Source organism: Balaenoptera borealis (assembly GCF_965194805.1).
Source record: "Balaenoptera borealis genome assembly, chromosome: 9".
NCBI lineage: Eukaryota > Metazoa > Chordata > Mammalia > Artiodactyla > Balaenopteridae > Balaenoptera > Balaenoptera borealis.
Genome location: NC_138873.1, coordinates 42,039,995 through 42,067,755, shown reverse-complemented (window position 1 = coordinate 42,067,755; position 27,761 = coordinate 42,039,995). Strand labels below are relative to the sequence as shown.

The following is a 27,761-nucleotide window of genomic DNA, read 5'->3' as shown; positions in this document are numbered from 1 at the left end:
TCTACTGACACCATGTTGTGTGTGGTAAAGGAGAGTACAACGTTTACTGCAGGGCACTAAGCAACAAGAATGAGCAGCGCGTGCTCAAAAGACCGGAATTCTCGATGGCTTTCAGGGGAGGGGTTTTAAAGACAGTGTGAGGGAGGGGCTGCAGGGTGTGTGATCAGCTCGTGCACCATTCTCGGATTGGTTGGCATCAAGGTGAAATTTCAAGCGTCATCAACCTTCTGGTTTCAAATGGTCTAGGGTCTATGTGCTTGTGGTCAGCAGTTTTCATCTGGTGTGGGCTTGCTTCCTGTAAAAACAACACAGGAATGTGTGCCAGGCCTTTATGTATGTCTTTCAGGGGACTGGGAGCTCGGTGATTCTGCGATGTGGCAGATTTATAGTCTAAATTGTTACCAGTTTCCTGGCCCAACAGCTATTCTTTGTTTCTACATCTTCATATTTCCTGATCATTAACTCTTCAGCCAACCTTTTGAGGCTCAGGGGACGCCTAGAAGACTAAAGAAAAAGCCTTTTGCTTCAGAGGATAGGGACACAGGGGCTTGTGTATGGTTTCAGCTTCAAGCTTTTGTTAGCTTCTTTTCATGTTCATTAGGCCTACCCAGTAATTGTTCACTTTTGCTTGCTATCAAACAATTCGCTGAAATCACAGGGGCTAACAGCAAACTAATATATGGAGTCACATATCCAGCAGATGAGCTTAGTCACAATCATCTGAGACATTATTTCCTTTAACAAACATTTATTAAGCAACTACTATGTGTCAGGCACTGTCCTAGGTTCTAGGGACAGGGCAATGAAGACTCATAAGGTCCTCAAACTCATGGAGTCTACATTTTAGTGGGCGAAAACAATTCCAGAAGGAAAAAAAGAGGTATATTTTCTTTAATTTCCACATGCTCTCTCTAAAAAGGTATAAGGATCTAACAAATTAAAGCTAAATAATTGTTTAAGTTAAAAAAATTTTTCAAAAAATTTCTTGCAAAAGGAAGGTCATGAATATTACTTGGGAGAGACACATACTAGGCCAGAGTTAGGCAAAAGCATCATAATATAAGACTCTGGTGAGTTCGTTCAATTGTATTTCATAATTTGTAGTATGCACCTAATACAATTTGATTAAAGTACTTTACATGGGAACAATTTATCTGTGATGTGTATTACTCTGAATGAGTATTACATAAATATTGGTAAAAGCTTTAATATTCCACAAAATTACTGATAAGGAAAGAGGAAGCAAATCATTAATTTGTTTTGGCTCACACAGCTATACTTCTTATGTCTAAAGGTAACAATGTCTAATAATAAAATCTAATAAATAAAACCCTCAAATCCTATCACTCTCAATTTGTACTTGTGTTTTTCAGTTTTTAAACCTAAGAATAGTCCTCCACATTTCTGCCTACTGAAGTCTGTTAAGATGATTTTATATTCTTATTCTAGCTTTGGCTTCATTTGATATACATTCTCTTTTCCTCCTATGAAAATTTTGGACAATCAGGACTTTTATATAAACATCTGATGAAAATTATTGCATGGTAGAAGACTGAGCCATGTCAAACACCATCATAAATACATCTTCAGCAAGACATCAGTCACCTACTGGGTACAACCAGTTACTGATCCAGCAATGTACTCTAGAACCTAAACTCTATTTATCTTCCGCTGTCTGTAAGATATTGAGAGACGGTTTTGCAAAGTGCCACACTCAAGGTCAGTGCTCTGTCTTTTGAATTTCTCAGACCTAACAGTTTGGTGAGCCTATCCAAGAAGCAAATCTGGCTTGTTAGTGAATCCATACAGGTTCCCAGATACTTGTGTTCTTGTCTTTAAAGATCTCGCTCAGGATGTCATATCACCATTAGTTGTATTCAATAGTCATCATACCTACCTTCTTTTGAAAACCAAAATTACATTTGAATTCCCAGCATATAATTTTTTCTACTTTTTTTTTTCAAAGTTATATCTAAATTAATTAGAAACCTTAATTTGAGAGCTCTTAACATTTTGGGTTATATTATGTTTTAGGTCAGAAGACTGAAATTTATACACTTTAGGTCACTCTTTACAGATCCTTTGATGAAAAACACTAAGAAGATAAAAACATAAATTGGCTGGCTAGACTGGGGGCAGCAGACTATCAAAACACTACCTTAGAGTCAGAAAGACCTGGGACTGAAGGTTGGTTCAGGAGCCCACTGAGTGCAAGATCCCAGGCAAGTCACATATTCTCTCTGAGCCTTGGTTTTCTCATTTGTAAAAAGGGACGGTGCATTTCTTACAAGACGCTACCAAGTCCATGAATGTAAAGCACCATGCACAACGCCTGCCACAGGTAAAGTACTCAGTAAAATAAGTGCCATTACCACTGCACAAAAGCTCAGCTTAAGTAAACAAATAAGGCCTAGCTTCCTCAGGGGATCTTGGAAAATCAGAAACTGCAGAATCACAATCTTCTAAATACTAGAATGCAAACTGATACACCTTCTCTGACTCTCATGGGAGTCAGGTTTCAAATCCTCTTTTGAAATACAGTATCCTGACCAAGCTTCCTTTAGGGCTTGATTTAATTTATACGATATCTGGGTTTTCAAAAGTGAACTTCTACAATCTGAGGGTTTCAGGTCAATTTTATAAACTTCTGACTCTGATTTCCATTAAAATAAACTTATTAAATCTAAATGAAGATATGCATTCTATTAACATTCATGCAGCATTTTTTAAGATGTTCTAAAACTTTTCCAGTGACTTACCCTAATGACAGGAGAGGGGTTAGGGCAGGCAGAGAACAGTATGTAAAGGAGGGAAACTCCAAACAGCCTGCAACACTAAAATCTTTTGTATTTATCTTAACAATGTAGATTCTGTAGTCTCCTTCAATCTGTGTTTGTTTTAAATGAGATTAAATCCCTTAAATCTTTAAGTAAGGTCACATTCCAGGAATATGCCCCATGTGGTCCATGGCTTCTAGTACATAGCTGTATGTGAGCACCAGTTTGAGAAGCAGATCCAGTCTTTGTTTAAACTGCACGCACCTGCTAGTTAATATCACAACTGATGAGCAAGTAGAAGGTGGATATTTTTGGCTTAAGGCCTACCCACAAAACCATGTAGACTGGAGAAACTGCTCTTTCACTTTGAGTTTCCTCTACCAACAGCCTTTGAATCAAAGAACACACTTAACCAGAATCATACATAAATTTAATAAAATATATGGTATAATTAAGTTTACATGTAAAATCAAGAGGTGAAATCATGGAAGAACTAGGCTTCACTGCTTATCTCTCATATTGCCTTAGGTGTCTTAGACTGATAATTTCCACCTTAAGTTTATCCCTTTCCTTAGTATTGCTGTCCTCTGGCTTACTATACGTATATGTAAAATTATGAGATAAAGTGATAAAGCTTGCTAAAATGGAAAAAAGTTTAATGCAATAAACCATTTTGTATGGCTCCCTGCCCCCATCCTTCACGTTATCTTCCATCTCTCTACTGGGAAAGGTGTCCTTCAAGTAAACAGATCAGGAGCTCACAGGCATGAAGAATCTAACCATATCCAGACAAAAGGGAAAGTGAACACTTCAAAATCCCTGTTTCAACCTGAGTGCCTAAGAGATCAACCTCTTACAAGATAGTATTTTAAATAACTCAGAGAAATTAGGTTGTATTTTTCATAAGCAACTTATTTACCAAAATTATCTATAAAATGATAGATTTTAGTAGATTTTAGTAAGTGAAATAATGGGCTTGACCATTTGAATAACAAATTTAGGTTGGAGAACAGATTCAGCCACAGTTTTTGACTGCAGAACTACAGAGACACAGACTTTCCTTGAAGAATAGATACATTGTTTCTTTGCACCTTCAGGCCTTATGATAATTATTTAGAATCAAACCTGCATCACGTTTAAGGAATTCTCCTTAATTCTTAACTTATGATTCCATACAGCAGGGCAGGTCTGATTGATTGCATTAAATTGAAAAAGACTTCTTGGAAAAGAACTTTCATTTTCAGAAATATCTTAATTCTCTTCTCAGTGTTTGGTTCCAATTATTAGAGTTTTTTTTTTTTAAGAGTATTTCTCTGAGCCCTAAGATAAGAGAATACTTCTTTGCTAGCTATTCCTCCAAACTTCCTGTCAGCTTTCTGCTCAATGAACTATAAGCGAGGAACAAGCAAGCATTAATAACAACTGTCCCACTACAAACCAATGCAATAACTGTTTAGTAACGACTGCTCCGCTACTAACATATGGTAACTATGCTTCACCTTACTGAGAACCAGTGGAAACCTGATACTTTACTAACCCATTGCTTAAAGACAGGTTATTGCCTATAAGCCTTGCCTATGTTTAGGCTTAGCATACACATTCATTTATAAATGGTACTTTAAAGTATGTGTTGTATTAACATTCTGAGGATTACAACTCCTTTTAACAGATTAAATTGCAACATTAAACTTTATAGCTTAGTATAACATATGTCTGAGCAGTTTTTAACTTCATATTTAAGTAACGTGATAAACCTCTTTAGATGAACAAAGTGCAAATTCTTTGGGCCACAAAGATAGGCAAAATCAACATCTTCTCTCTGTCAGTAGATTGGTTTTACCACGAAGGTCCAGAAGGACCCTCAAGTAGCAGTTCAATCTATATATCACTAATTATGGTCAGAGGGAACAGATCAGTATCCTTATAGCCAAAACCCAAATCATCACCCTTGGCAGACACTGATTAGCATTCGGATAGAAAATATTAAATAACTCCATTCGACAGGATAATTAACTCAGTTATCTGCACCATTAGGATGTAATGCCGCTCTAAAACAGAGCTTTTACAAGAGGAATACTAAGGCAAATGTCACTTCTTTCATGCTCCATGGCATGGAGCTCTGGGCCTAAGCCAAGAACTCATTCAGGCATTCAAAGAGATCTAAAGTTGCTTTTTGAGGTCAATTTACAACCTTCAGATAGAGAACCCTACAGCTTATTTTTCTGAAAAGTAGGATGGCATTCTGGTTGGATAAGAGAACAATCTGGATCTTTAAACTAAAAAATAAAGTCACTGTTGCCACCAATACCTCTGTTATCCAAAACTAAGGTGTTCATTACAATCAAAAGCACAATCCTGGTGCTTGTTAAAGATCAGTCTCATTGTGTTGCTAGTTAGTGTCTGGAACAAGCTAATCATCTAGGCTTTGTCATTCTCAAAGCTCAGTCTGTCATACAGAGATATCACTTTACCTCAATGGAGAAAAATGCTTTTTAATTTTCATATAGCTCTGATTTTTACTGAAGGTTTATATAAGAAATTGTTATCTGGAAAAAATGTCTATATATTCTATAAAATTCATTACTGAAGACAGTTTTCAATATTTCTCATGGAAGGATCGAGGTAATTAATACTTCTTTAAAGTCACAGTAAAGAGGAGGAAGCTCAGAACTGAATTTGGAAACGCCCAAATATAAAACTCTTGATCATTTGCTCTTATGTTAGTGATCTTCCTGTATTAGGAACCACCACAAATCTGTTCTGGAAGGTTAGGTGAAAACAAGCAGATCAACTGCACCTGAACTCCAGATCATTTCTAACTACATAAAAATATGACACAATGCAGCTACCCTTGCACTCTGTCAGCTTGTCTCCTAGCTGAGTCTAGCACAGTTTGTCAGGAAGTAGGACAAGATAACTTCTCAATCATTTAATTAATCTTTATTGAATACCTATGGAACAACATAGCCTAATGAGTACTGAGATATTAAGATTACATGCCTAACTTTGAGGGACTCAAATTCTCTGGCTGCCTATATATTTCACAACTCTTTGCATTTCCTCTCCATTAAAAACAGGGTCATTGACTTAGGCAGACCTTATTCAAAACACAGCTCTTACTTGCTGCATGATCTGGGGCAGATTAATTAACTACCTCTTCATTGATAAAAATAGGGAAAACACCACTTACCCTCTGTAATTTGTCACAAAGACTGAATCAGATAACCTATGAAAAAAATCACCTAGCATAATACTTGGTACGTCTTAGTACTCTTTAAATAGCCATTTCCTTTGTCCTTTCTTCATTCCTAAAAAACGTGGGCTGAGCTCGGTATTCTGACTACTATTCCTGCTATATAAGCTCCATGAGGATAAGTACCTAACAATTAAAAGTTATTTAGTATATAATTAATACATGCATGAATTAATGAATGAATAATGAGTAATCAAGGATCTGTTTTAGATTCCTTGTCCTAGGATTACTTTGAATTAAAACCAGAAAACTCATCCACTGGAGTCTACCCTTAGAGTTTTCTGCCCAGACCTCTGTGCCTCTAGATACTTGGAATAAATACAAAGCTCCACCTGAAGTCCTTGCTCCTACATATTATCCCCAGTGACTATTTTAAGTCAGCTATTACAGCCATTTGAACTCTGTACTACCAAGTATGCAAATTCAATCAAATTGCTATGTCTTAATTAAAAGAAAATGAGTTTTAGTTAATGACAGTATAAACCAATAAAAAACATTTACTTTACACCTTTAAGTGATGCAAATTGAATATTTCACATATAAATAAATTTATTCTTGACTCTAAGATTTGTTTATACTCAGGAGCACCACAGGATAAACCAACTCAACAACAGTGGCTCTTTTTCAGTTTCGTTCTTATTTTTTCCCTTGCAATAAATTTGGATGCATTAACTTTTTTTTTTTTTTTTGCAATACCTTCCTACTGTCAATTAAAATACTTTATCAGGAAAAAGCGTTAATTTGAAAACAAGCAATAATTTATCCAGGCTGGAATGATACTACACGTTATCCATAAAAATAAGTTTTCTCTGTCTCTGTTTAAGCTTTTCCAATTTCTCCTTCCTTTAGATAAACGGGAAAAAATTTTCAACGTTTTCAAAAAAAAAAGGTGTAATTGTTGACATAATCACTTGAATCTGTGGGTAGAATGAGTGAATATAAGACAAATTCTCTAATGGGACATAATAAAACCAACTAGAAAACTGTAAGTTGAAGCACTTTAAAATGATTAGGAGATGGGACTTCCCCGGTTGCACAGTGGTTAAGAATCTGCCTGCCTATGCAGGGGACACGGGTTTGATCCCTGGTCCAGGAAGATCCCACATGCCACGGAGCAACTAAGCCCATGTGCCACAGCTACTGAAGCCCGAGCACCTAGGGCCTGTGCTCCAAAATGAGAAGCCACCACAATGAGAAGCATGCGACCCACAACTAAGAGCCACAACTACTGAGCCCACTTGCCACAACTAGAGAAAGCCCGCGAGCAGCAATGAAGACCCAATGCAGCCAAAAAGAAAAAAAAGAAAAAATGATTAGGAGAGTAAATCAAGATAGCTGTCCTGAATTTATATTTGTTATTAATTTTGATATGGGAAGTATTATCATTTGGATATTATTGATAAACTTTTATATTTTTAAAGGAAAATATGGCAATACCCAAAGAAAGAACTGCAACAAATATGTTTCAAGACCTTTCAAATTAGGAATAGTAAAATAAACAGAAATTCGAGACCTATGACTATGACTTTTAAAAGTATATTTTTAAAGTATATTTTGAAGGTTATAGCCCAAGACTATCAATAACAGTTTTAAAATGATATTTTACATAAAAATCTTTCAACTCATTGAATAAAATCTTATAAAAATACAAAAATACAATTTTAAAGAAACAAAGCTCAGTATCTTAGCCATCACTCAACCTATAGTCTAATCCCTTTATCTTACAAGTAAGGAAGCAAAAGAATTTGCTCTTGTTCTCTTCTAAATACTCTGGGCTTCCCTGGTGGCACAGTGGTTAAGAATCCATCTGCCAATGCTGGGGACACAGGTTTGAGCCCTGGTCCAGGAAGATCCCGCATGCCTCAGAGCAACTAAGCCCATGCGCCACAACTACTGAGCCTGTGCTCTAGAGCCTGCGAGCTGCAACTACTGAGCCCAAGTGCCACAACTACTGAAGCCCGTGTGCCTAGAGCTCGTGCTCCACAACAAGAAAAGCCACCGCAATGAGAAGCCCGCGCACTGCAACGAAGAGTAGCCCCCACTCGCTGCAACTAGAGAAAGCCCACGCACAGCAACAAAGACCCAATGCAGCCAAAAATAAATAAATAAATTTATAAAAAATAAATAAATAAATACTCTGATATCCTCTATTAGATTCCGTCTGCTTCCTAATAGGTCCCCACGGTCCATGGAATACATTCATGTCACCCGGTCATGGTCTGAGGCCAGCCAACTGCCTTCTGTTACCTTGTCTATTACCTTGAGAGGCCTTTTTGCTTAGTCCTTTTAAATAAATGATTCCAGAGTTTCTCAGACTACCACTGGGCATGAAAGCAAAGAACTGCTGCAGTATTTGGGGGAGGTTTGGGGCAGCAATGCTATATGTGCCAGACAAGGGACCTGGACACTATTCGGGTCTAGTGTCACTAAAGTCTACTTTCCCGTCTTCCATCATTAGACTCTGGAAGAATCTAGTTCTCATTCCCCTACCTTTCTGGAGGCGAGGGGCGGTGGAGGGAACACATTCTCCATTCTCTCCTCCATACATAAACTGAAGACAAGCTCATTATTATTTACTGGTAGGTAGCTGAACTTACTCAAAAATAACAAGGCAGGGAAAAAGTATTATTAAGAAATAATAAACCCTCAGAAGGAAATCTAATTTTTTGTTCATTGCCTGAATTTTTCACACTCAGCTCTATTGGTAATATCCGAGCTACCAGACGTCATATTCAACCACAGAGCTGTAGAATCTTACAAAATCACTTGCTCCTTGGGCCTGTTTTCTCATATTTAAAATAAAAAGACTGAACACATCAATCTCCAAGGTCCCTTTGTATTGGAATACTGTCTCCTTTATATTCTAAATTCAGTTATAAGGCAGATTAAACACAGATTCATCTGCTTGTACTTTAAGTCAGTGATCTCCAAAATGGGGTACATACGGCAATTAATTAGAGGAGTAGGAACAAAATATTAAAACTTTTAATTTATATATGTTTTTAATCCAAAGAGGTAGGAAAAAGACTCAGCTTTATGCTGCCTTTATACTCTGAACGATGTTGGTATTCTCACTTGGTCTGTGGGAGAACAAGAGCTCCACAAAGCAGAGGGGTCAGCAGGGAAACACCCTTTCTTTGTCCATTCTCAACATACAGCATGTTACTTGTGATTGGTTATGGAGATTTACAGATATTATCGAATGCTTACCAGATAGGCAAGAGGCTTACAAGAATTTTTGCAAAGTAATCTCAGATTAAAAATAATACCAATAGTGAAATAAGTGAGGCAGAGAAAGACAAATATCACATGATATCATTTATATGTGGAATCTAAAAAAATGATACAAATGAACTTATTTATGAAACAGAAATAGACTCACAGACTGAACTTAAAAAAACACCAATAATGCAAACATAAGTGAATGACTCAAAAACACCAGGGTCAATTTTTCCTGTTCTTAAAACAAGCTCTCTGTCAACCTCATTACAAGGTAAAGCAATGACTGTGGAATTAGATTAGCTCTGACAAGATGTAGTCCTCCTTAATTATCAAGAAGTAGTATTAGAAGAGTCCACTGTCCTTAATTATGAACCTTTTCCTTGACGTACAGTGGGTATTGAGGTTTGTTAAAAATGGTAGTACATATATGAAATTAAAAAAAATATTTCATATATAAACTGACAAAAGGTTATACTGGGAATTCCCTGGCAATCCAGTGGTTAGGACTCTGAGCTTCCACTGCAGGGGGCATGGGTTCAATCCCTGGTCAGGGAACTAAGATCCCTCATGCACATGATGTGGCCAAAAGAAAAAAAAAAGTTTAAGCTGATAAGGGTCTACAATCAACAAAGGTTAAAGCCTTATTTATGGGAAAGTGGATGCAGCTGCTCCTGGATGCCTGTGGAGCGTTGAGAGGAGCTACTTCATGGCATTACTGACTCGGCAGCCATTCTGTTTGGCCAAGTGGCTTGCAGGGGCTTTAAATGGACACTAGCCCCTCATGCAAGAGTGTGCCTTCGATTAACAGCCCCAGAGTCCCAAGCAAATGTCAGTTCCTGATATGATTTCCTCTGTGATCATGTCTCCCCCACCTCCCAGGGCCTTCCCCTTGTGAGCCCCTTAGAAAAGACCACTGTGGAGCTTACCAATTCGTTTGAATTGACCAATTTGGCCTTAGCTTTGGAACCCCAAAGCACTTCATCCATCCTAATAACAGCATGTGCCCCAGGTCCTGTCTTTCTGTCTGTCTGTACTCTGCATTGACCTCCCTGTGTGGCCCCTGCAGGTGAGTCATGTACCTTCTCAGGACCTGTTAAGTAATAAACTTCTCTATTTCAATTTCTTTTGTGGTCTTTCATTGAACTGCAGCTCACCATGGCACCCTGGGCTCCATTTAACAAATGTTCAAGTCACAATAATGCACCATGGTGCAGTGCAAAAGCATGAGCATTGGAGTCACATAGACCTGTGTTAGGCTCACAGCCCTGACACACAACTAGCTGTGTGGTGTAGATAAGCCTCTGAGGCTCCGATTTCTAATCTGTAAAGGTGTGAAAATAATACCCGTCTCACAGGGTTGTTGAGAGACTTGAACAAGAATACTTGGCACATGTAGGTCTTAATAAATATTAATTTCTTTTTTCTTACTCTTAGTTTGCCAAAAAACAAAGGCATGGATTTGTGTAGTAAGGGAGGGCAAGTTAAGAATATAGTATGATACTACTTAAAACTGCATTATTTGTTTCTGCTAGGGTACAGTACAATAATCTGCCCCACAAGATAATTTATTTATGTTAACTGAGATTTAAGAACTGAATTGGCAGCTGTTTTTAACTTACCATATTAAAATTTAGATTTTCGTCAACCCATGCTTTTGCCTCTTCAAATTCGTCTTTCATTTTCATAATAAAAAGTGTATCTAGGGCATCTACTATTGTTGCTCCTTGGATATTACCTGAAAATATCAGAAAAACATTTACTCAGTAAAACACCTTTGACAGATCCATACATGCACATTGACCATACCTTGGAAAGGAAGTGGGTAATACTGAATTTATCGTTAAACAAGAATACTGAACACAGTCTAAACATCTTTCAGTGAAAGAAAATTTAAAAGTTGCATCAAAACCAAACTAAAAATTATCACAGGCTATAGATTGGTACACTAATCTTTAAAGTCTCTTCTGAGTTGCAGAAAATAAATCTCTTAGAAATTTCATTTGGGATTGCATTCTCTAGCAAGAAAAAAAAAAAAAGACCTGAAATCAAGGAGCAACACACTTATTAATTTTAATGTAATTACATCAAAGTGCACCTGTGCAAAACTCTTTAAATATAATTAGATCTAAAATTGCTTAGTGATAGCTCTAAGAAACCGTTACTCAAAAATGGAATTCTACCCCCTCTTTTTGCAGCCCTGACTGATCCTAACCTCTCCTCCCATCCTCCTAGCCAGTCCTGACTCTCATTTATTCCTCTGAACTCCCTCAGCAGGAAGACTTTACATTGCTCTTGCACTTACCACTTTCTGTCTTCCATTATAACTACTTATATGCATCTCCTTTTAGTCTGTAAACTTCCTTAGAATAGAGAAGGCATGTCTTATTCACCTCCACATTCCACACTAAGAGACTCAGTATGTTTTTAAGGCTTAATAATAAATTTAAAACCATCACTGTATTAACAGAGAGCCAAGTAATCTCTTTAATAAAGACTACGGCAAATTTACACAAAACTGACTTCTTAATACTATGAACAACTTTCATAGAGATAAAAGCAAAAATAGAATTAAAATTTTTTTAAAGTTATAGTAAACAGTAAAAAATTAAGACCTTTGAGTCTGCATGAAGTTTCTGAGTTTCTCTCTTCAATTCCTACCTCCCATCACCCATGTTAACTAGTCACCGTGTCCTAAAAAAAAAAAACAAAACACTACTCTAGTAACATCTGAAATCACTTGTACCACCATGACTCCAGGTGTGGCTCTTTTCATCTCTAAAGTGTGTCACTGTGATAGACCAGCCTTTTCCCCACTCTTCCAGCTCTCCCTAACCGTTCCTGCAATGCCTTTCTCCCTACCAGAGAGCCTATGGTTCTTCAGAACTTCCTATGAATATCTATTGAACCACCTAGTGCTTTGATAATTCACTATCTACACATATGTCTTCTGCACTAGGTCATGAACTTTGCAAAGACTTGTATTGTGTTTATTAACACCAGTGCTGGAAAGAGAGCCAAACACATGGAAGGTCCTAAATAAATGGAAAAGCATAATGGGGTGATTAGGAGCAGACTCTGACCTTGGCCACATGTGGGTTCAAGTCCCAGCTCAGCCAGTTAGTAGATGGCTAACACTGGGCAAGCTGTTCTCTCAGCTTCATATTTCTCATCTATAAAATACATATAATAATGAGGTTAAATGAGAAGATGCACAAATGGCACGTGGCACATAGTGTCAGCTGATACTGTTGTTATATGATTTGGTACTATTTAACACCTTTAGATAAAGTACAGAAAGTCACCTTTTCTATGGTGAATTCAGAAGCATCAGACCAAGGTTCCCTCCTCTTCATCCTGTTACTTATAGATAAAGTTGTGGGAACTGAAGAGGAACTGAGTTCAGTGAGAAGGGCACTGGGTAGCTCTGTGACCCAAGGAATCTACCTAACACTTCTGTTACCTAGCTTCTGCACCTGCACGATGGGAATGTTATCAATACCTAGAGTACAAATCACAGAGGGATGCTGTGAGGACCAAAAGCAATAAAATGATGCCAAAGTGGATAAATGGAAGTTTAAATAACTGACGACTCCATCCTCACTTTCTCTTCCACTGCACAAACAGGAGAAATTTAGAGCCAAAGTTGAGAGTCACTGAGATACAGTGAAGGTCACCACGGCTGGCTGCCTTGGCCAGCTTATTGATAAAGACACAGCTTTTACCTGACAGGAAGCAGTTAATGCAGCCAACAAATGCTCCTCTGCTTGGTACCACATGGGAGCTGAAAATCATGATACTGTGCCCATATCCATTAAATAAGGATCTCTGGAAGTGTGCCCCAGGCATCAGTATTTTTTCAAGGGATGCAGGTGGTTCTAAAGTGCAGCCAGTGCTCTGTCTGAAGGACACACTATGCACATTCCCTGCAGACAACTCCATCAGGTATGCAAGTTTCCTAGCAACACAGTCTGGAGGATCACACAAACTTTTTCCATCACCCACAAGTTCAGTCAATTGGAGAGAAGTTACTGTCAGTAAAGAGCCAAAGCACATTCTACTCACCAAACAAACTGCTTGAATGGCCTCCTTTTGATACAGGCTTCAGTTCATTTTTTCCCCAGGCATAACGTTTATAATTATTCCAAGCATGTTTCATCATCTGAGAAAAGAAATGAAAACGGGATTATATTTTGAATTTGAGATATTTTTGCTTCAAAATAGATCATATATTGAAGACCTAAAGGTTAAAACATTAAAACTCACTGCTTAGTTAAAAGGATGATAATTAAAAGGGTGACAAGGGTATGAATAAGCTGGAACACACACATAACACACAAATACACATCATCCCTTTATGTTTACAAACGGAGATTTTTTTAATCCATTTAATCCTATTTCATATACATATCATTTTCAAAAGTCAGTTCTCAGCAACAGAAACTTAGCTTATCATAAAAGGATGAACCATTCTTACATTTATCTATTTCATCCTCATGATGCATTAAATCTGCAAAGACTGCATACTTAAAATTCACATTTTTGCATAAGGTTCTCTGTACTTAGTATATAGACAAATATCCAAAAGCTATGACTTTAAACACTTTGATGTATCTTGACCAAGTCTATATGGAGAAGTATTTTTAAATATCTATAGGAAATGAAAAAAAGAAACTCTGCAGGTATACATAGATTTTGGAAAACTTCAGCTTAATATAATTAATCTTTAATTGCATACATATCTGTGTACACATATGTAACTGAAGACTAATTCTATATATTCCCAACCTAGACTCCTTGTACCAGGAATGTTTTTAAAGTCCCAAACTCTCTGCCATAAATTAGTTGTATACCTTTTTTAATTTTAACAAATTAATTTATCTACATATAATGAAAACCAATCAATTTCTCCTGACTTATAAACTAAGTTCTGACCTATTGTGCTAGATATTAACTCTAGCAGAAAGGGAATAATTTTCAAGGGGAGAAATTGTTCTCTAAGAGCCTATCAAAAGCCAAATAAGACTTCATGTGTGTGTTTGTGTCTGTGTGTGTGTAGAACAACAATGAGATTAAATTCACAGGTCATACATAAAATCAACTTTGTAACTCAGATTTACGACATACAGATATTTGAAAGCATCAAAATGCTACTAGCCTCTAATTTTACAGTATTAAGCCACTAGCCAGCTAAGGGACCATGAGAATGAAAGCATTTACTCTCTCCAGACTCAGTATGCTCATGAGCTGACAGCACAAGAAGGTCACTTTTAAAATTCAGCTACAAAGATGTGCACAGATAGGATTAAACCTTCACCTTCACAGGCTCCTTCATTTTGTTTTGTAGTCTTTCATCACTTTAATTAGGGTTAGACAGCCTGACATCCGAGGTAGAAAGATTAAAACAGGCCTAAATTCCATGTTGATTAGGATTTCAAACTCCATACTGAAACCCTAATAAAAAAAAAGATAAACTGAAAACAAACCAAAGATTTTTGTTTGAATTTTATTTTTTCCTGAATATTCATATTTGCATTGGTCATACAGCTCACATACAGTGTGAAGGGAAATAAATGAGATTTTGTAATAGTAATCCTTTGTTTTGACCCAGAGAAGCTGGAATTAGGCATGAAATATCCAAAAAATAACATGACTTCTCCTTGACTCTATGCTTATTGAAGATTCTTGGATTAGCACTTTGTTATCAATTGGCATCAGGGCTGAGTAATTAGTGCCACTTATTGAGTGTCTGCTACATTACGCGTGATAAGATGCTAAAGGACTAGCAGGGAAATGTACATGAGTCTATCACGCTTATAATCTAATAGATAAGATGGAAGCTTAACATTTTCCCTTCTTACACACTCACAAATGTTTATAAATATGAGAACAATAAGAAAAGCAATTAAATGTTGTGCATAACTCCATGAAAGGATGCTCAACATCACTAATCATTAGAGAAATGCAAATCAAAACTACAATGAGGTATCATCTCACACTGGTCAGAATGGCCATCATCAAAAAGTCTATAAACAATAAACACTGCAGTGGGTGTGGAGAAAAGGGAACCCTCTTGCACTGTTGGTAGGAATGTAAATTGATACAGCCACTATGGAGAACAGTATGGAGGTTCCTTAAAAAACTAAAAATAGAGCTACCATATGATCTAGCAATCCCACTCCTGGGCATATATCTGGAAGATGAAAACTCTTAATTCGAAAAGATATATGAACCCCAATGTTTACAGTGGCACTGTTCACAATAGCCAAGACATGGAAAAACCTAAGTGTCTATCAAAAGATGAACAGATAAAGCAGATGTGTTATTATATACAATGGAATATTACTCAGTCATAAGAAAGAAGTAATGCCATTTGCAGCAACATGGATGGACCCAGAAATTATCCTACTAAGTGAAGTCAGAGAAAAACAAGTATCATATGATATCAATTATATGTGGAATCTAAAAAATGATACAAATGAACTTATTTACAAAACAGAAACAGAGTCATGGACATTGAGAACAAACCTATGGTTCCCAAAGGGGAAGGGTCGGGCAGGGATAAATTAGGAGTTTGGGCTTAACAGATGCACACTACCATATATAAAACAGATAACAAGGACCTACTGGACAGCACAGGGAACGATATTCAGTATCTTGTAATAATGTATAATGGAAAAGAATCTGAAAAGATTCAGTTAAAGTGATATAACTGAATCACTTTGCTGTACATCTGAAACACAACACTGTAAATCAAATATACTTCAATTTAAAAAAAATTTTGTAACTAACAGTTTGTTTCAAGTTTATGTCCTAATCAAGGGCATGGGAAGCCATGAATAAAGAAAAATATGTTTGAATTTCCCCAGGTATGTGTAGATTTCATAACCTACGTTTTTGTTGCTAAGAACTACCCTTAGCAAATGTTTTTATTTACTGATTCTTTAATCACATGATCTTATTAAGTTACTCATAAGGCACATTAAAAATCTTTTTGAGGGACTTCCCTGGTGGCGCAGTGGTTGGGAATCTGCCTGCCAATGCAGGGGACATGGGTTCGAGCCCTGGTCTGGGAAGATCCCATATGCTGCGGAGCAACTGGGCCCGTGAGCCACAACTACTGAGCCTGCGCTCTAGAGCCCGTGCCCCGCAGCAAGGGAGGCCACCGCAGTGAGGGGCCCGCGCACAGTAACGAGGAGTGGCCCCGGCTCTCCGCCACTAGAGAGGGCTCGCGCGCAGCAATGGGGACTGAACACAGCCAAAAATAAATTAAAAAAAAAAATTTTTTTGGAAAATCTCACTCTTTTTTCCCAGACAGGTCTGATGAGGATTTTGGGCTTTCACTGCCTCTTTTAAAAAGCATACAAGTTCAAGTCCCACTTACAGGGCCATCCTGTGGGGTCTTATACAAAATCTCTATAGTCTGACAGTGTGATCTGGGTCCCTGGCCCCAGCTGACTGACCCAGGTCCTGGTGCCTGACCCACAGGGAGACAACTGAGGGCTGGCCAGGAGCCTTCGAGGTGAGGCACCCGCAGTGTGACGCTCTCGCCAACGGATGGACCAACCCAATCATCTACTCTACCTAGGGGAGTATAACTCGGAGACAGTCACAGAGAATCCGGAGGCCAGAGAGTGATGCAGAAGCAGAGAAGTACAAATACATAAAGAAAAAAAGCCACAAGAAAGAGTCAGGAAGCAGTTGAAACCATGAGGGAAGACGGAAGGCAAGGACTGGGAAGCGGGCATGGGGTGCTCAGTTAGTTACATGGTGCCCCAGGGGAATTACGTTAGGTTTGTAGAGCCTCTGTACAACAGCAAACTATGCTGCCGAATGCTGAATGTTGATGAATTATCTTCCTCTCCTCCATGAGGCACGGCTGTTTGCCTGCTGAGACTGTTTACTTACTTCCCTGTGTGTCCTTATAGAAAATCCTCTTGTTTACTGAGGAGGAATGTATAAGAGCGGTCACAGGAGCAGGCATCTAACAAACTGGGTTCATATCTGAGCTCTGCCATCATCAGTGTGACTCTAAGTGAGACAATTAATCTCTCTGAGCCCACTTCCCACACCCATTAAAGGTAAATAAACAAAACTACCAGGCCAGTGGCACTCACATTCCCGCTGTTCTAGAGGACATGAAGGAGCCGTATCTGGTTCAGCCGAGGACTAGGGTAGGGGTCAATCTACCTCCCTGATTGTTGAAGTGGAGATTGGTGGCCTTCGCTCTTAAAATTATACTTACAATGGATGCTTGGAACAACACTGATTTTAAATGCCTCTCAGTAGTTTCCACCAAACTTTGTCTGACATGACTTGATTGTCCCATGAAAGTAACGTCTGAAACTCCCAGATAAAAATCTCAACACAAAACATTCTTAGGATCACTGTATCAATCTTCTTTCCTTTAATCTTTGGTGGAACAGGGAAATGGAAGAAAGGAAACAAGATTAAAAAGTATTTTCAGGGAATCAAGTCACAGCTTCACCAAACCCTTGCTTATCCACTGGAAAAAAAATTTCTAGATATGTGAACACGCGACAACAATCTTGCCGCCCCTTCCTCTTATCTGGTGTGGGCCTGCTCCCTATATTTCCCTGTGGGAATGAAGACTGAGAGGACCAGAAGGAGCACGGAGCCAGCAGGAGACCCTTTGCTGAGGATGCCATCTCAGGAAGCAAGGCAGGTGGGCTTCAGCTGGGGGAGCCGGAGCCCTGCTGCCTAAGGGTCTGATCTCTCAGACTCTCAGTATCTCATCTTTAAAAACAATAACTGAAGGAAACCAACGTCCCACTGAGGTGCAGGATGTTAACAGTGGGGGAGGATAGGGTGCGTTGGGGCAGGGATATATGGGAACGCTCCATACTTTCCACTCAATTTTGCTGTGAACCTAAAACTGCTCTAAAAATAAGTCTGTATCCAAAAAAAAAGAGAGAGAGAGAGAGAGAGAGAGAGAATAGCATTGTCTTCCTCACATCATGGTCTGGAGATCAAATCTGATAAATGTCTGGCTGGAGGGAGACATCCAAAGAGTGTTCCTGGCCTTCATGCACATCTCCGCCTCACTGCCCCACCAGGTGCAGGAGTTAAACAGAGATAAGGGAGAGCAGTGCAAAGGAAAGCAGACACTGTGCTACACTCACAGCGGACAGGGCAATTCAGGGAGAGAGAAATTAACAGGGTAGAAAGAGGTCAATGTCACTGAGAGGTGACAGAATGTAGAGCATGGTATAACCCTGCATTCCCAGACACTGCAAGCCTGGAGTCTACCACAATTACAGCGTTTAGCATCCTCTTACCCTAAACAGTATTAGGATGCCACCTAAGACAGTACTGGGAAGACCGTCCCCTTAACACAGTGTCCTGGGCAAGCCCAGAGTCCAGCCACTTTCTATCTGTCCTCACCCAGAATGGAGAAAACCCCTCCCAGCCGTGATAGTTTCCAATCTTACCCTGTATCAAATTAAAACACTCATTCAGCACCTTGCTCAATTTATCTCTTTCGAAAGCTGAAATATATTAGTTCTCTCTCCCCTTCCCCAAGGCTGTTAAGGTACTCTATTTCCAAGGTTCTTTTTCCCAAAGTCACAAGGACAATTACTACTTATTGAGTACTTATTGGTGGCAGGGCGTGAATTATAAAGACGATAGAGTAAGGGTGCCAGATTTAGGAAATAAAAACCTTGCGTGGGACACACTTATACTAAAAAAGCATTTATGTTTATCTGACATGCAAATTTAACAGAGTCCTGTATTTCATCCAGCAGCCCTAGTATAGAGGGATAGGACACACTGAATCCTTGGTTCTGTGTCCAGGGCCAGCTCCCTGGATTGTGCCCTGCTCTGCCTTGGGCTCAAAAGAGGGACTGAAAATTCAGGGGCCAGACAGAAATAGAATGGCCAGCTTTAGGGCAACTGGAAATGACGGGGAATGAGGCCAAACAAGACTGAAGGCCCTGGCTAAAGCCATTTAAAAAAAAATATTCTTAAAAAAAAAAGACTAGGGCTTCCCTGGTGGCGCAGTGGTTGAGAATCTGCCTGCCAATGCAGGGGACACGGGTTCGAGCCCTGGTCTGGGAAGATCCCACATGCCGCGGAGCAGCTGGGCCCGTGAGCCACAACTACTGAGCCTGCGCGTCTGGAGCCTGTGCCCCGCAACGGGAGGGGCCGCGATAGTGAGAGGCCCGCGCACCGCGATGAAGAGCGGTCCCCGCACCGCGATGAAGAGTGGCCCCCGCTTGCCGCAACTAGAGAAAGCCCTCGCACGAACCGAAGACCCAACACAGCCAAAAATAAATAATAAATAAATAAAAAAAAAAAAGACTAAGCTTGCTTTCAAGGTTTGAGCCAGATTTTCCAGGGGTCTAGAAAAAAAACAGTATGCCAGCTAAGGGGAAAAAACATCCGTGAGCCACAGATGGCCCACAGACCAGCCGTCTGCACTGCAAGCCCTGGTTTATGGGCACATGTCTAGACCTGACTGCTCTGTGCTTAGTAGGCCTGTGGGCATGTCGCTTCCCTCTGGCCCTCTCCCCTAGCTCAGGGAGCAGCGCCCAGCCCACTTCTGACCCAGGCTGCCTTCTGTGCCCGCTCTTGACCATCCAGGGCCTGCCAGGACATCAATGCTGACTCTACCAAGAATTAGGGAGGTCCTTGAGACCTGAGATGTACAAAGCATTATGCACACACCTCTCAGCAATTCTCTTCCTGCTGAATGAGTGGTAGGTTCACACTTCAGAAAGCATGTATAATTCTAAATCCTACACTGTTCTACAAGTGAAACTGCAGAAGCTGTAAAGGAGAAAGTGCCTTAACTTTGTCCAGCACCTGCAAGGTGCTGGGAGGGGAACCTGATAACAATTTACCACACACTTAATCCTCCTTAATACCTCTGGGGTATTACTACCCCATTTTACAGATGAGGGAGCAGAGGCCCAGCGTAGCGCAAAGGAAGAGCGAGGCATCAAACTCTCTCGTTCTGATTCTTTTCCCTGCATCACTTAGGATGCCTTGACTTTTTTTGCTGCTTGCAAACCTTAAGACAGTCCCCCACAGCCTCCGAACTCTTCTGCTGCTCTGTGCACAGGGCCAGCCCTACCTGGGGTACGAAGAGACGCGGCTGGGCCTGGCAGCAAAACGGCACACACCAAGTTGGGCTTGTAAACTGGCTCCAGGACAGGACCTGGCAGCACCAGCTTTTCTTGCCTGCATTGTCTCCTTTAACCCTCAGGACCCTCCTTCCCTCCAATTCAGCTCTCTCTCCAGCTCTGTCTCCCAACTCTTCTCCTCTGGCTGTGCAGACTACTTGGGCAGACAAGATGGCCCTGCCCTGCTCCGACCCTGCCTGTCCCTGGATTTACGGAGAACCGTGAATCCCTCTCCTTCACACCAAGCCGCTGACTGTGCTGACACCTGCTCTCTTCAGCTGCAGTATTTCCTGAGCTTTATCACCACCACCAGAGCTAAGGGTGGCCAGTTTTTCTTTCCTCTTCTCCACTACTCTACTGCTTCTTTCTTGTCTCTGTGTGTGCAATGTTACCACACACCCCAGGCTGCCTCATAACCAAGGAGGGGATAGATACGCGTTCATATTTTCTTCAGATTGAGATGTCCTGAATTTTCCCACAGCCAATTTAGTATACTTTCTTTTTAAAGATAGCAGGAGATATATAAAGGAGTAATTATTTAATGCTAGTATTGTATGAACCCTAATGGGCTAATAAACATTAATTCCCAATGAATTGAAAGAGCAGTTAGAGCAGTAATCTCTTTTGAAAAAGACTCAGAATGCCTGATAAAGCCAGTTTTAAAAAATGAGAATTCCAGTTAATTGCCACTTGTAGAGGACAGATTGTCCTGTTTCTAAGAATCATCTCACACTCCTAAGAAAAAGCCAGTTTTTCTAGGTCTAGCTCAGAGAATTGGGTTATATGCTATTTAATGGTTCTTTGTGACCAAATTCTGACATTATTTTATAAAACTCTGTGCTATTACCAAATGGAAGAGGGTAGAGGACACCCCTCAAAACCCCAAAACTTGACTAAAATGTAAGTATATGACTCTAAAATACTCGAAGAGATAGTAATTTCACATCTCTAAACTTAGCCATTAGAAAAACACTTGTTCATATATTGACTATCTAGTATATTTCTTTTTTGGAAAGAAGTACTGTTGGTGAGAATGTTTTCTTTACATAGAGAAGCTCTCGATCAGCCCAGGGTCTATGACTTGCTGTTATTTACATCTCAAAAATATCTGTCTTGTAGTTAATGATCGTGGTCTCTTTCCACAGAAGTTGTCACTCGAGTTTAAACACTCAACGTCAGGGTTTTTGTTGTTTGTTTGGTTGATTTTTAATTGATCTAAAACTGCCTTTGTTAGATTACCCCTGCTAAGTAAGAACTAGCAGGCCAGCAAGTGGGCCTTCGCAGGCCAGATGCCAGCTGATCTTCCCTGCCCAGTCCCCAGGCAAAGACTTAGCAGAGCCTTCCCAAACCTGGGAAACATCATCAACTACAGATCTTTCCCGGCAGTTAAGAGAAAATGATATCCCCTGCTGCGATATCATGAAACTTCCTTTACTCTAAGAAGAAAGTCTAAAAAAAGTATCCACATAGGAAACAAATACTATCCTCATCAGTGAGTATCTTATCTCAAAAGATCGTTTTTTTAGTTTTAATATTTGTAATAATAAAGCAAGTCCAAACATTCTTTTAACTCATGCATGTCACTTCTACAGCTTCAAATTTTCACTACATTTATCTTTTTTGCAGTAGTGACACAATAATGTTTTAGAACACATATGCTCTCCTTTAAGGGATTTGTTCATAAGATTTGTCAAGTTCACGAAGACTAATAAACTTAAAATTTTTCTTTTAATATTCCTTTTTTAAACATTACAAATACTATGAAGTTAGACCATAATTAATGAGAAATGAAAAAAGAATTAGCAAAAATTCTCTAAAAAAAATTGCTAATGAGCAAAAGTTAGAGATACTTGCCTTTTAAAATTATGTTCTTTTCTTCTTATTTTTTTAAGCAAGCAAAGTAGCCCTAGAAAGTCAAGATGTGTTCTGCTTCAGTTATCAAGAGGAGAGCTGCAGGATACAGCATTTCTTTTCTTTTTTTCTTTTGTGTGTATGTTCTTTTAATAGACTTTATTTTTTTTTTATAGCAGTTTTAGGTTCATGGCAAAATTAAGCAGAAAGTACAGAGATTTTCATATACCCCCTACCCACACACCGTACCACCTCCCCTACTACTAATATCATGTTCCAGAATGATACACTTGTTACACTGGTGAGCCTACACTGACACATCACCATCACCAGAAGTCCACAGTTTACATTAAGATTGTTATTGTACATTCTATGGGTTTTGGCGAATGTATAATGACTTGTATCCATCATTATATTAACATACAGAATAGTTTCACTGCCCTAAAAATCCTCTGTGCTCCCTCTTTTCTTCCCTCTCCCCTACCCCACCCTACAACCACTGATATTTTTACTGCCTCCATAGATTTGCCTTGTCCAGAATGTCATATAGTTGAAATCATATAGTACGTAGCCTTTTCAGACTGGCTTCTTTCACTTAGTAAATATGTACTTAAGGTTCCTCTATGTCTGAATTTTCATGGCTTAGTAGCTCATTTCTTTTTAGCACTGAATAATATTCCATTGTCTGCATGTCTCACAGTTTATTTATCCATTTACCTTCTGAAGGACATCTTGGTTGCTTCCAAGTTTTGGCAATTATGAATAAAGCTGTTATCAATAGGACAGTTGCAGGGACGAGTGTTTCCTTTTCAAATTAAAACCAGAAATCACTATTTTCTTAACTAAAGGATTACAAATTATAATTTTGTAAGTTATTACTTCTTGAAGGTAAAATTCATACAAAATATATTGGTTATAAAATGTCACATATTACAGGGAAATTTTTTTTAAACTTCTGAAATGATTACCCGTAAAATTGTCCACTATTAGTAAATAGTTGGGGCACTCCTTGTCATTCGAGATTCCATAATTTTATATTATGAAAGTAATCCTTTTGTATACTGCAGATCACAGTTTTAAACATTATTATCAGAGAATACCAATAATGAAAATGTTTTATAAAAGGTACTATTTTGAAAATCACCTGTGAAATGTAATATTTATGTATACTAAATATCAAAAATGCTAGTTCCTAAGTATAAACTTGGAGTAGCAACTAGTGTTTCTATAAGACTTAAAATCCATAATTGGTGTGTCACAAAAAGGTACTTTCTTATCCTTAACAGAAAGGGCCAGGGGCTTCCCTGGTGGCGCAGTGGTTGAGAATCTGCCTGCCAATGCAGGGGACATGGGTTCGAGCCCTGGTCTGGGAAGATCCCACATGGCGCGGAGCAACTAGGCCCGTGAGCCACAACTACTGAGCCTGTGCGTCTGGAGCCTGTGCTCCACAACAAGAGAGGCCGCGACAGTGAGAGGCCCGTGCACCGCGATGAAGAGTGGCCCCCGCTCGCCGCAACTAGAGGAAGCCCTCGCACAGAAACGAAGACCCAACACAGCCAAAAATAAATAAATAAATAAATAAATTTAAAATAAAAAAAAAAGGGCCAGCATTTATTGAACACTTACATGTCAGGAAATATGTAAAGCATTTACATATTCTCTCAGTCCCTCACAACAATCTTACAAGGAAAGTAGTCTCCCCACTGAGAGTCCCATTGCACAGATGAAGAAATCAAGAGGTTAAATAATTTTCCCAAGGTCAGCCCTTTAGCAGGGGTGGAGGTTGTCTCTGAATTTAGGTTGACTCTGAAGCCTGTACACTGTACTGAGCTAAAGATGTGACCCATGCAATCGGGGGAACCTGCCTTCCAAATAAGCCTCCAAACAAACTGTTAACTCATGTTATTGATATACATATTTGCATGCTTTCTATTACCTATTTAATTATTTTGGATAAACTCAACTTTCAGTAGTGAGACTTCAGAAATGTGCCATGCAAAACCACCTTCCAATCCTTCCCTTTTTGAAAACTTTGCTGATACAGGAGAGAAACATTAAATATACTGGTAGATTAAGGAACTAAAATGAAAATGAGAATATCTCTTGCTTCTGGTACCCTGTAGAAAAACATATCTTACATACATTGAAAAAGAATTTTGCTTTACATACATTTTAACATCTAAAATTTCCTTCCAGTGAAGTTCATCTCCATTTGAGCATCCTATAGTGTTAGATCATAATCTTTATTCTTGGTTTCATAGTATATGACACTTCTTCACCAAGAAAACACACCGATAATTTTGTTTTTTGGCAACTGCAAAAAGACATTTTAGCCAATATGGGTTTAAATGTCAACAGCATTCTATAAATTGCCCTAACATTGGCAATAATATCAGATTTCTTTCTAAATACCTACCAAAAAAGTATAGCAATACTGATTATTTTTCAATGCTCTTTCTACTATAGTTTTATTTAGACTTCTACTATGTTACTAATGTTATTACTGAAGATGGCAAACAATTATTTTGGACTATATGTGGTACCACTGTTCAGGCAAGCAATCATACCTAGTATGGTTGTATCACTGCCGCCCTATAAGCCATATTTTCTATGGGTTGAAGATAATCTGAGATGTTTTGTAAGTGGTGGCAAGTATTTCCCAGGCTTGAAAATGTATTACTCTAACCATTCTGTTAGAACTTTAAATTCTGATAAGGCTAGATTTTTTTTGGTAGAGAGAGATAATCATCATTCATTCTACAGTTGCTGGATGGCAAGTGCACAGAATTAAATATATGCCAGATTCAGTGACCTGTTAAAAGAAGACGGTATTACTTAGTATTAGCTTTGGAATGACTTCCAATTTTGTTCAGCTATTTCATGGCTTAAAAATTGGGCAAAGACCTTCATAGATTTAAGAAGGAAAAAAAAAGTGCCAAGTTTATCAGCAGAGGTCAAATTATTTCACTATTCAGAAAGACTACATAAAGCTACAAAACAATAATAAAAATGGGAAAATTATGAATATACATTCTACCTGTCGCAGACTGATTCACTCCACACCCAAATCTCCTTCTGCCTTGCCTGTCCTTGGAAGAGAAGGTGTAAAAGCCAAATGTGTGCTTCCCTAATCTCTCTACAGCTAGAGGTAGCTATGTGGCAAAGCTCACGCCAATGAGATGTTTGTCAAGGTCTGTCAACAGCCCTGTTCTCCCTCTTCTTTCTTCCTTGAATGGAGGTGTGACACAGGTAGATGTGCTGTCACAGTGGCTGTTCTGCTACCATAAATGAGTGAAAACCCAGAACTACAGAGGCATCATCCTGATGCAGGAGACTGTGACAGCCTGCCCAGTTATAAGTTCAAACTACAGTTATTTTATTACTTAACTCATTGATTACCAGTCACTAATGAATTTAACATTTGAGTAGCTATCCTTTGGTTGTCTTTTAAAAACCTGAGTGACCAGATCAAAATTGGACTTATACCATACCCCAATCTGGGGAAAGAGGAAGTTTTTCTCTGGATTATTTCTTTTCATAATACTGTTTGGCAGCTGAAACTACTCTAAAGGTTTGATCAGAACAGTTGTATAATAATAAATAGTTATGATTTATCAAAGAAATTATGGTAGCTGAGTCCTTTGTTCAAGCTTTAAAAGACCGGTGTGGGTTAGGGGGATGGGCATAAATGATTAAAAAAAGAAAAAGTATGTAGTCAGGATTCCTGGATTCACCCAGAAAACAGTAACTTCATGGGACAATTTGAGTTGTTTTCCTCCACCTTGCTTGAAAAAAGTAAAATATTTGTTCAAAATGGGATAAAATATTCAAGTAAATATTGTTATCAAACAAGAAGACTATGCTATATTTTTGAATGAAAATCTCAAATATTAGTTCAGGCATCTTCTATAATAGAACTTATCCACAGTGCTGGTAAAAACTGAATTACCCTAAGAGTTGCATCCCATTCTTGTTAAGCTATCTGAAAAGGGCTCTGGTTAAAAAATATATAAAATAGTACTTACTAAATATTGTGCTTCTGGGGAGTAAAACTAACAATATGAGTTGAAATGTTTAATTTTTATGTACTTTTTTTTTTTTAATATTTATTTATTTATTTATGGCTGTGTTGGGTCTTCGTTTCTGTGTGAGGGCTTTCTCTCGTTGTGGCAAGCAGGGGCCGCTCTTCATCGCGGCACGCGGGCCTCTCACTATCGCAGCCTCTCTTGTTGCGGAGCACAGGCTCCAGACGCACAGGCTCAGTAGTTGTGGCTCACGGGCCCAGCTGCTCCGCGGCATGTGGGAACTTCCCAGACCAGGGCTCGAACCCGTGTCCCCTGCATTGGCAGGCAGATTCTCAACCACTGCGCCACCAGGGAAGCCCCTTTATGTACTTTTATGGAGCATCATAGCTGAGTTATAATTTCTTTCTCTCAAATGTAAAATTTATCTCCCTCAAATATGTGTGTGTCCCATTTACCATTGCAACAAAAAGAATAAAATACCTAGGAATAAACCTACCTAAGGAGACAAAAGACCTGTATGCTGAAAACTCTAAGACACTGATGAAAGAAATTAAACATGATACAAACAGATGGAGAGATATACCATGTTCTTGGATTGGAAGAATCAACATTGTGAAAATGACTATACTACTCAAAGCAATCTACAGATTCAATGCAATCCCTATCAAACTACCAATGGCATTTTTCACAGAACTAGAACAAAAAATTTCACAATGTGTATGGAAACACAAAAGACTCTGAATAGCCAAAGCAATCTTGAGAAAGAAAAACAGAGCCGGAGGAATCAGGCTCCTGCACTTCAGACTATACTACAAAGCTACAGTAATCAAGACAGTGTGGTACTGGCACAAAAACAGAAATACAGATCAATGGAACAGGATAGAAAGCCCAGAGATAAACCCATGCACATATGGTCACCTTATCTTTGATAAGGGAGGCAAGAATATATAATGGAGAAAAGACAGCCTCTTCAATAAGTGGTACTGGGAAAACTGAACAGCTACGTGTAAAAGAATGAAATTAGAACACTCCCCTAACACCATACACAAAAATAAACTCAAAATGGATTAAGGACCTAAATGTAAGGCCAGACACCATAAAACTTTTAGAGGAAAACATAGGCAGAACACTCTATGACATAAGTCACAGCAAGATCATTTTTGACCCACCTCCTAGAGAAATGGAAATAAAAACAAAAATAAACAAATGGGACCTAACGAAACTTAAAAGCTTTTGCACAGCAAAGGAAACCATAAACAAGATGAAAAGACAACCCTCCGAATGGGAGAAAATATTTGCAAATGAAGCAATTGACAACGGATTAATCTCCAAAATATACAAGCAACTCATGCAGCTCAATATCAAAAAACAAGAAACCCAATTAAAAAATGGGCAAGAGACCTAAATAGACATTTCTCCAAAGAAGATATACAGATTGCCAACAAACACATGAAAGGATGCTCAACATCACTAATCATTAGAGAAATGC

General features: G+C 38.8%; 1 protein-coding gene across 2 annotated transcripts in view; it reads right to left on the bottom strand.

Moving 5' to 3' along the window:
- MAN1A1 (mannosidase alpha class 1A member 1) overlaps nucleotides 1-27,761 on the bottom strand; it is a 165,436-nt gene that overhangs the window by 107,665 nt on the left and 30,010 nt on the right. For both annotated transcript variants that reach the window (XM_082406178.1, XM_082406177.1), the window contains exons 3-4: nucleotides 13,315-13,411; nucleotides 10,872-10,987 (exon numbers count right to left, since the gene is read on the bottom strand). In XM_082406178.1, coding sequence (XP_082262304.1) covers nucleotides 10,872-10,987; nucleotides 13,315-13,411 — 213 coding nt within the window. The remainder of the gene's footprint in view (nucleotides 1-10,871; nucleotides 10,988-13,314; nucleotides 13,412-27,761) is intronic.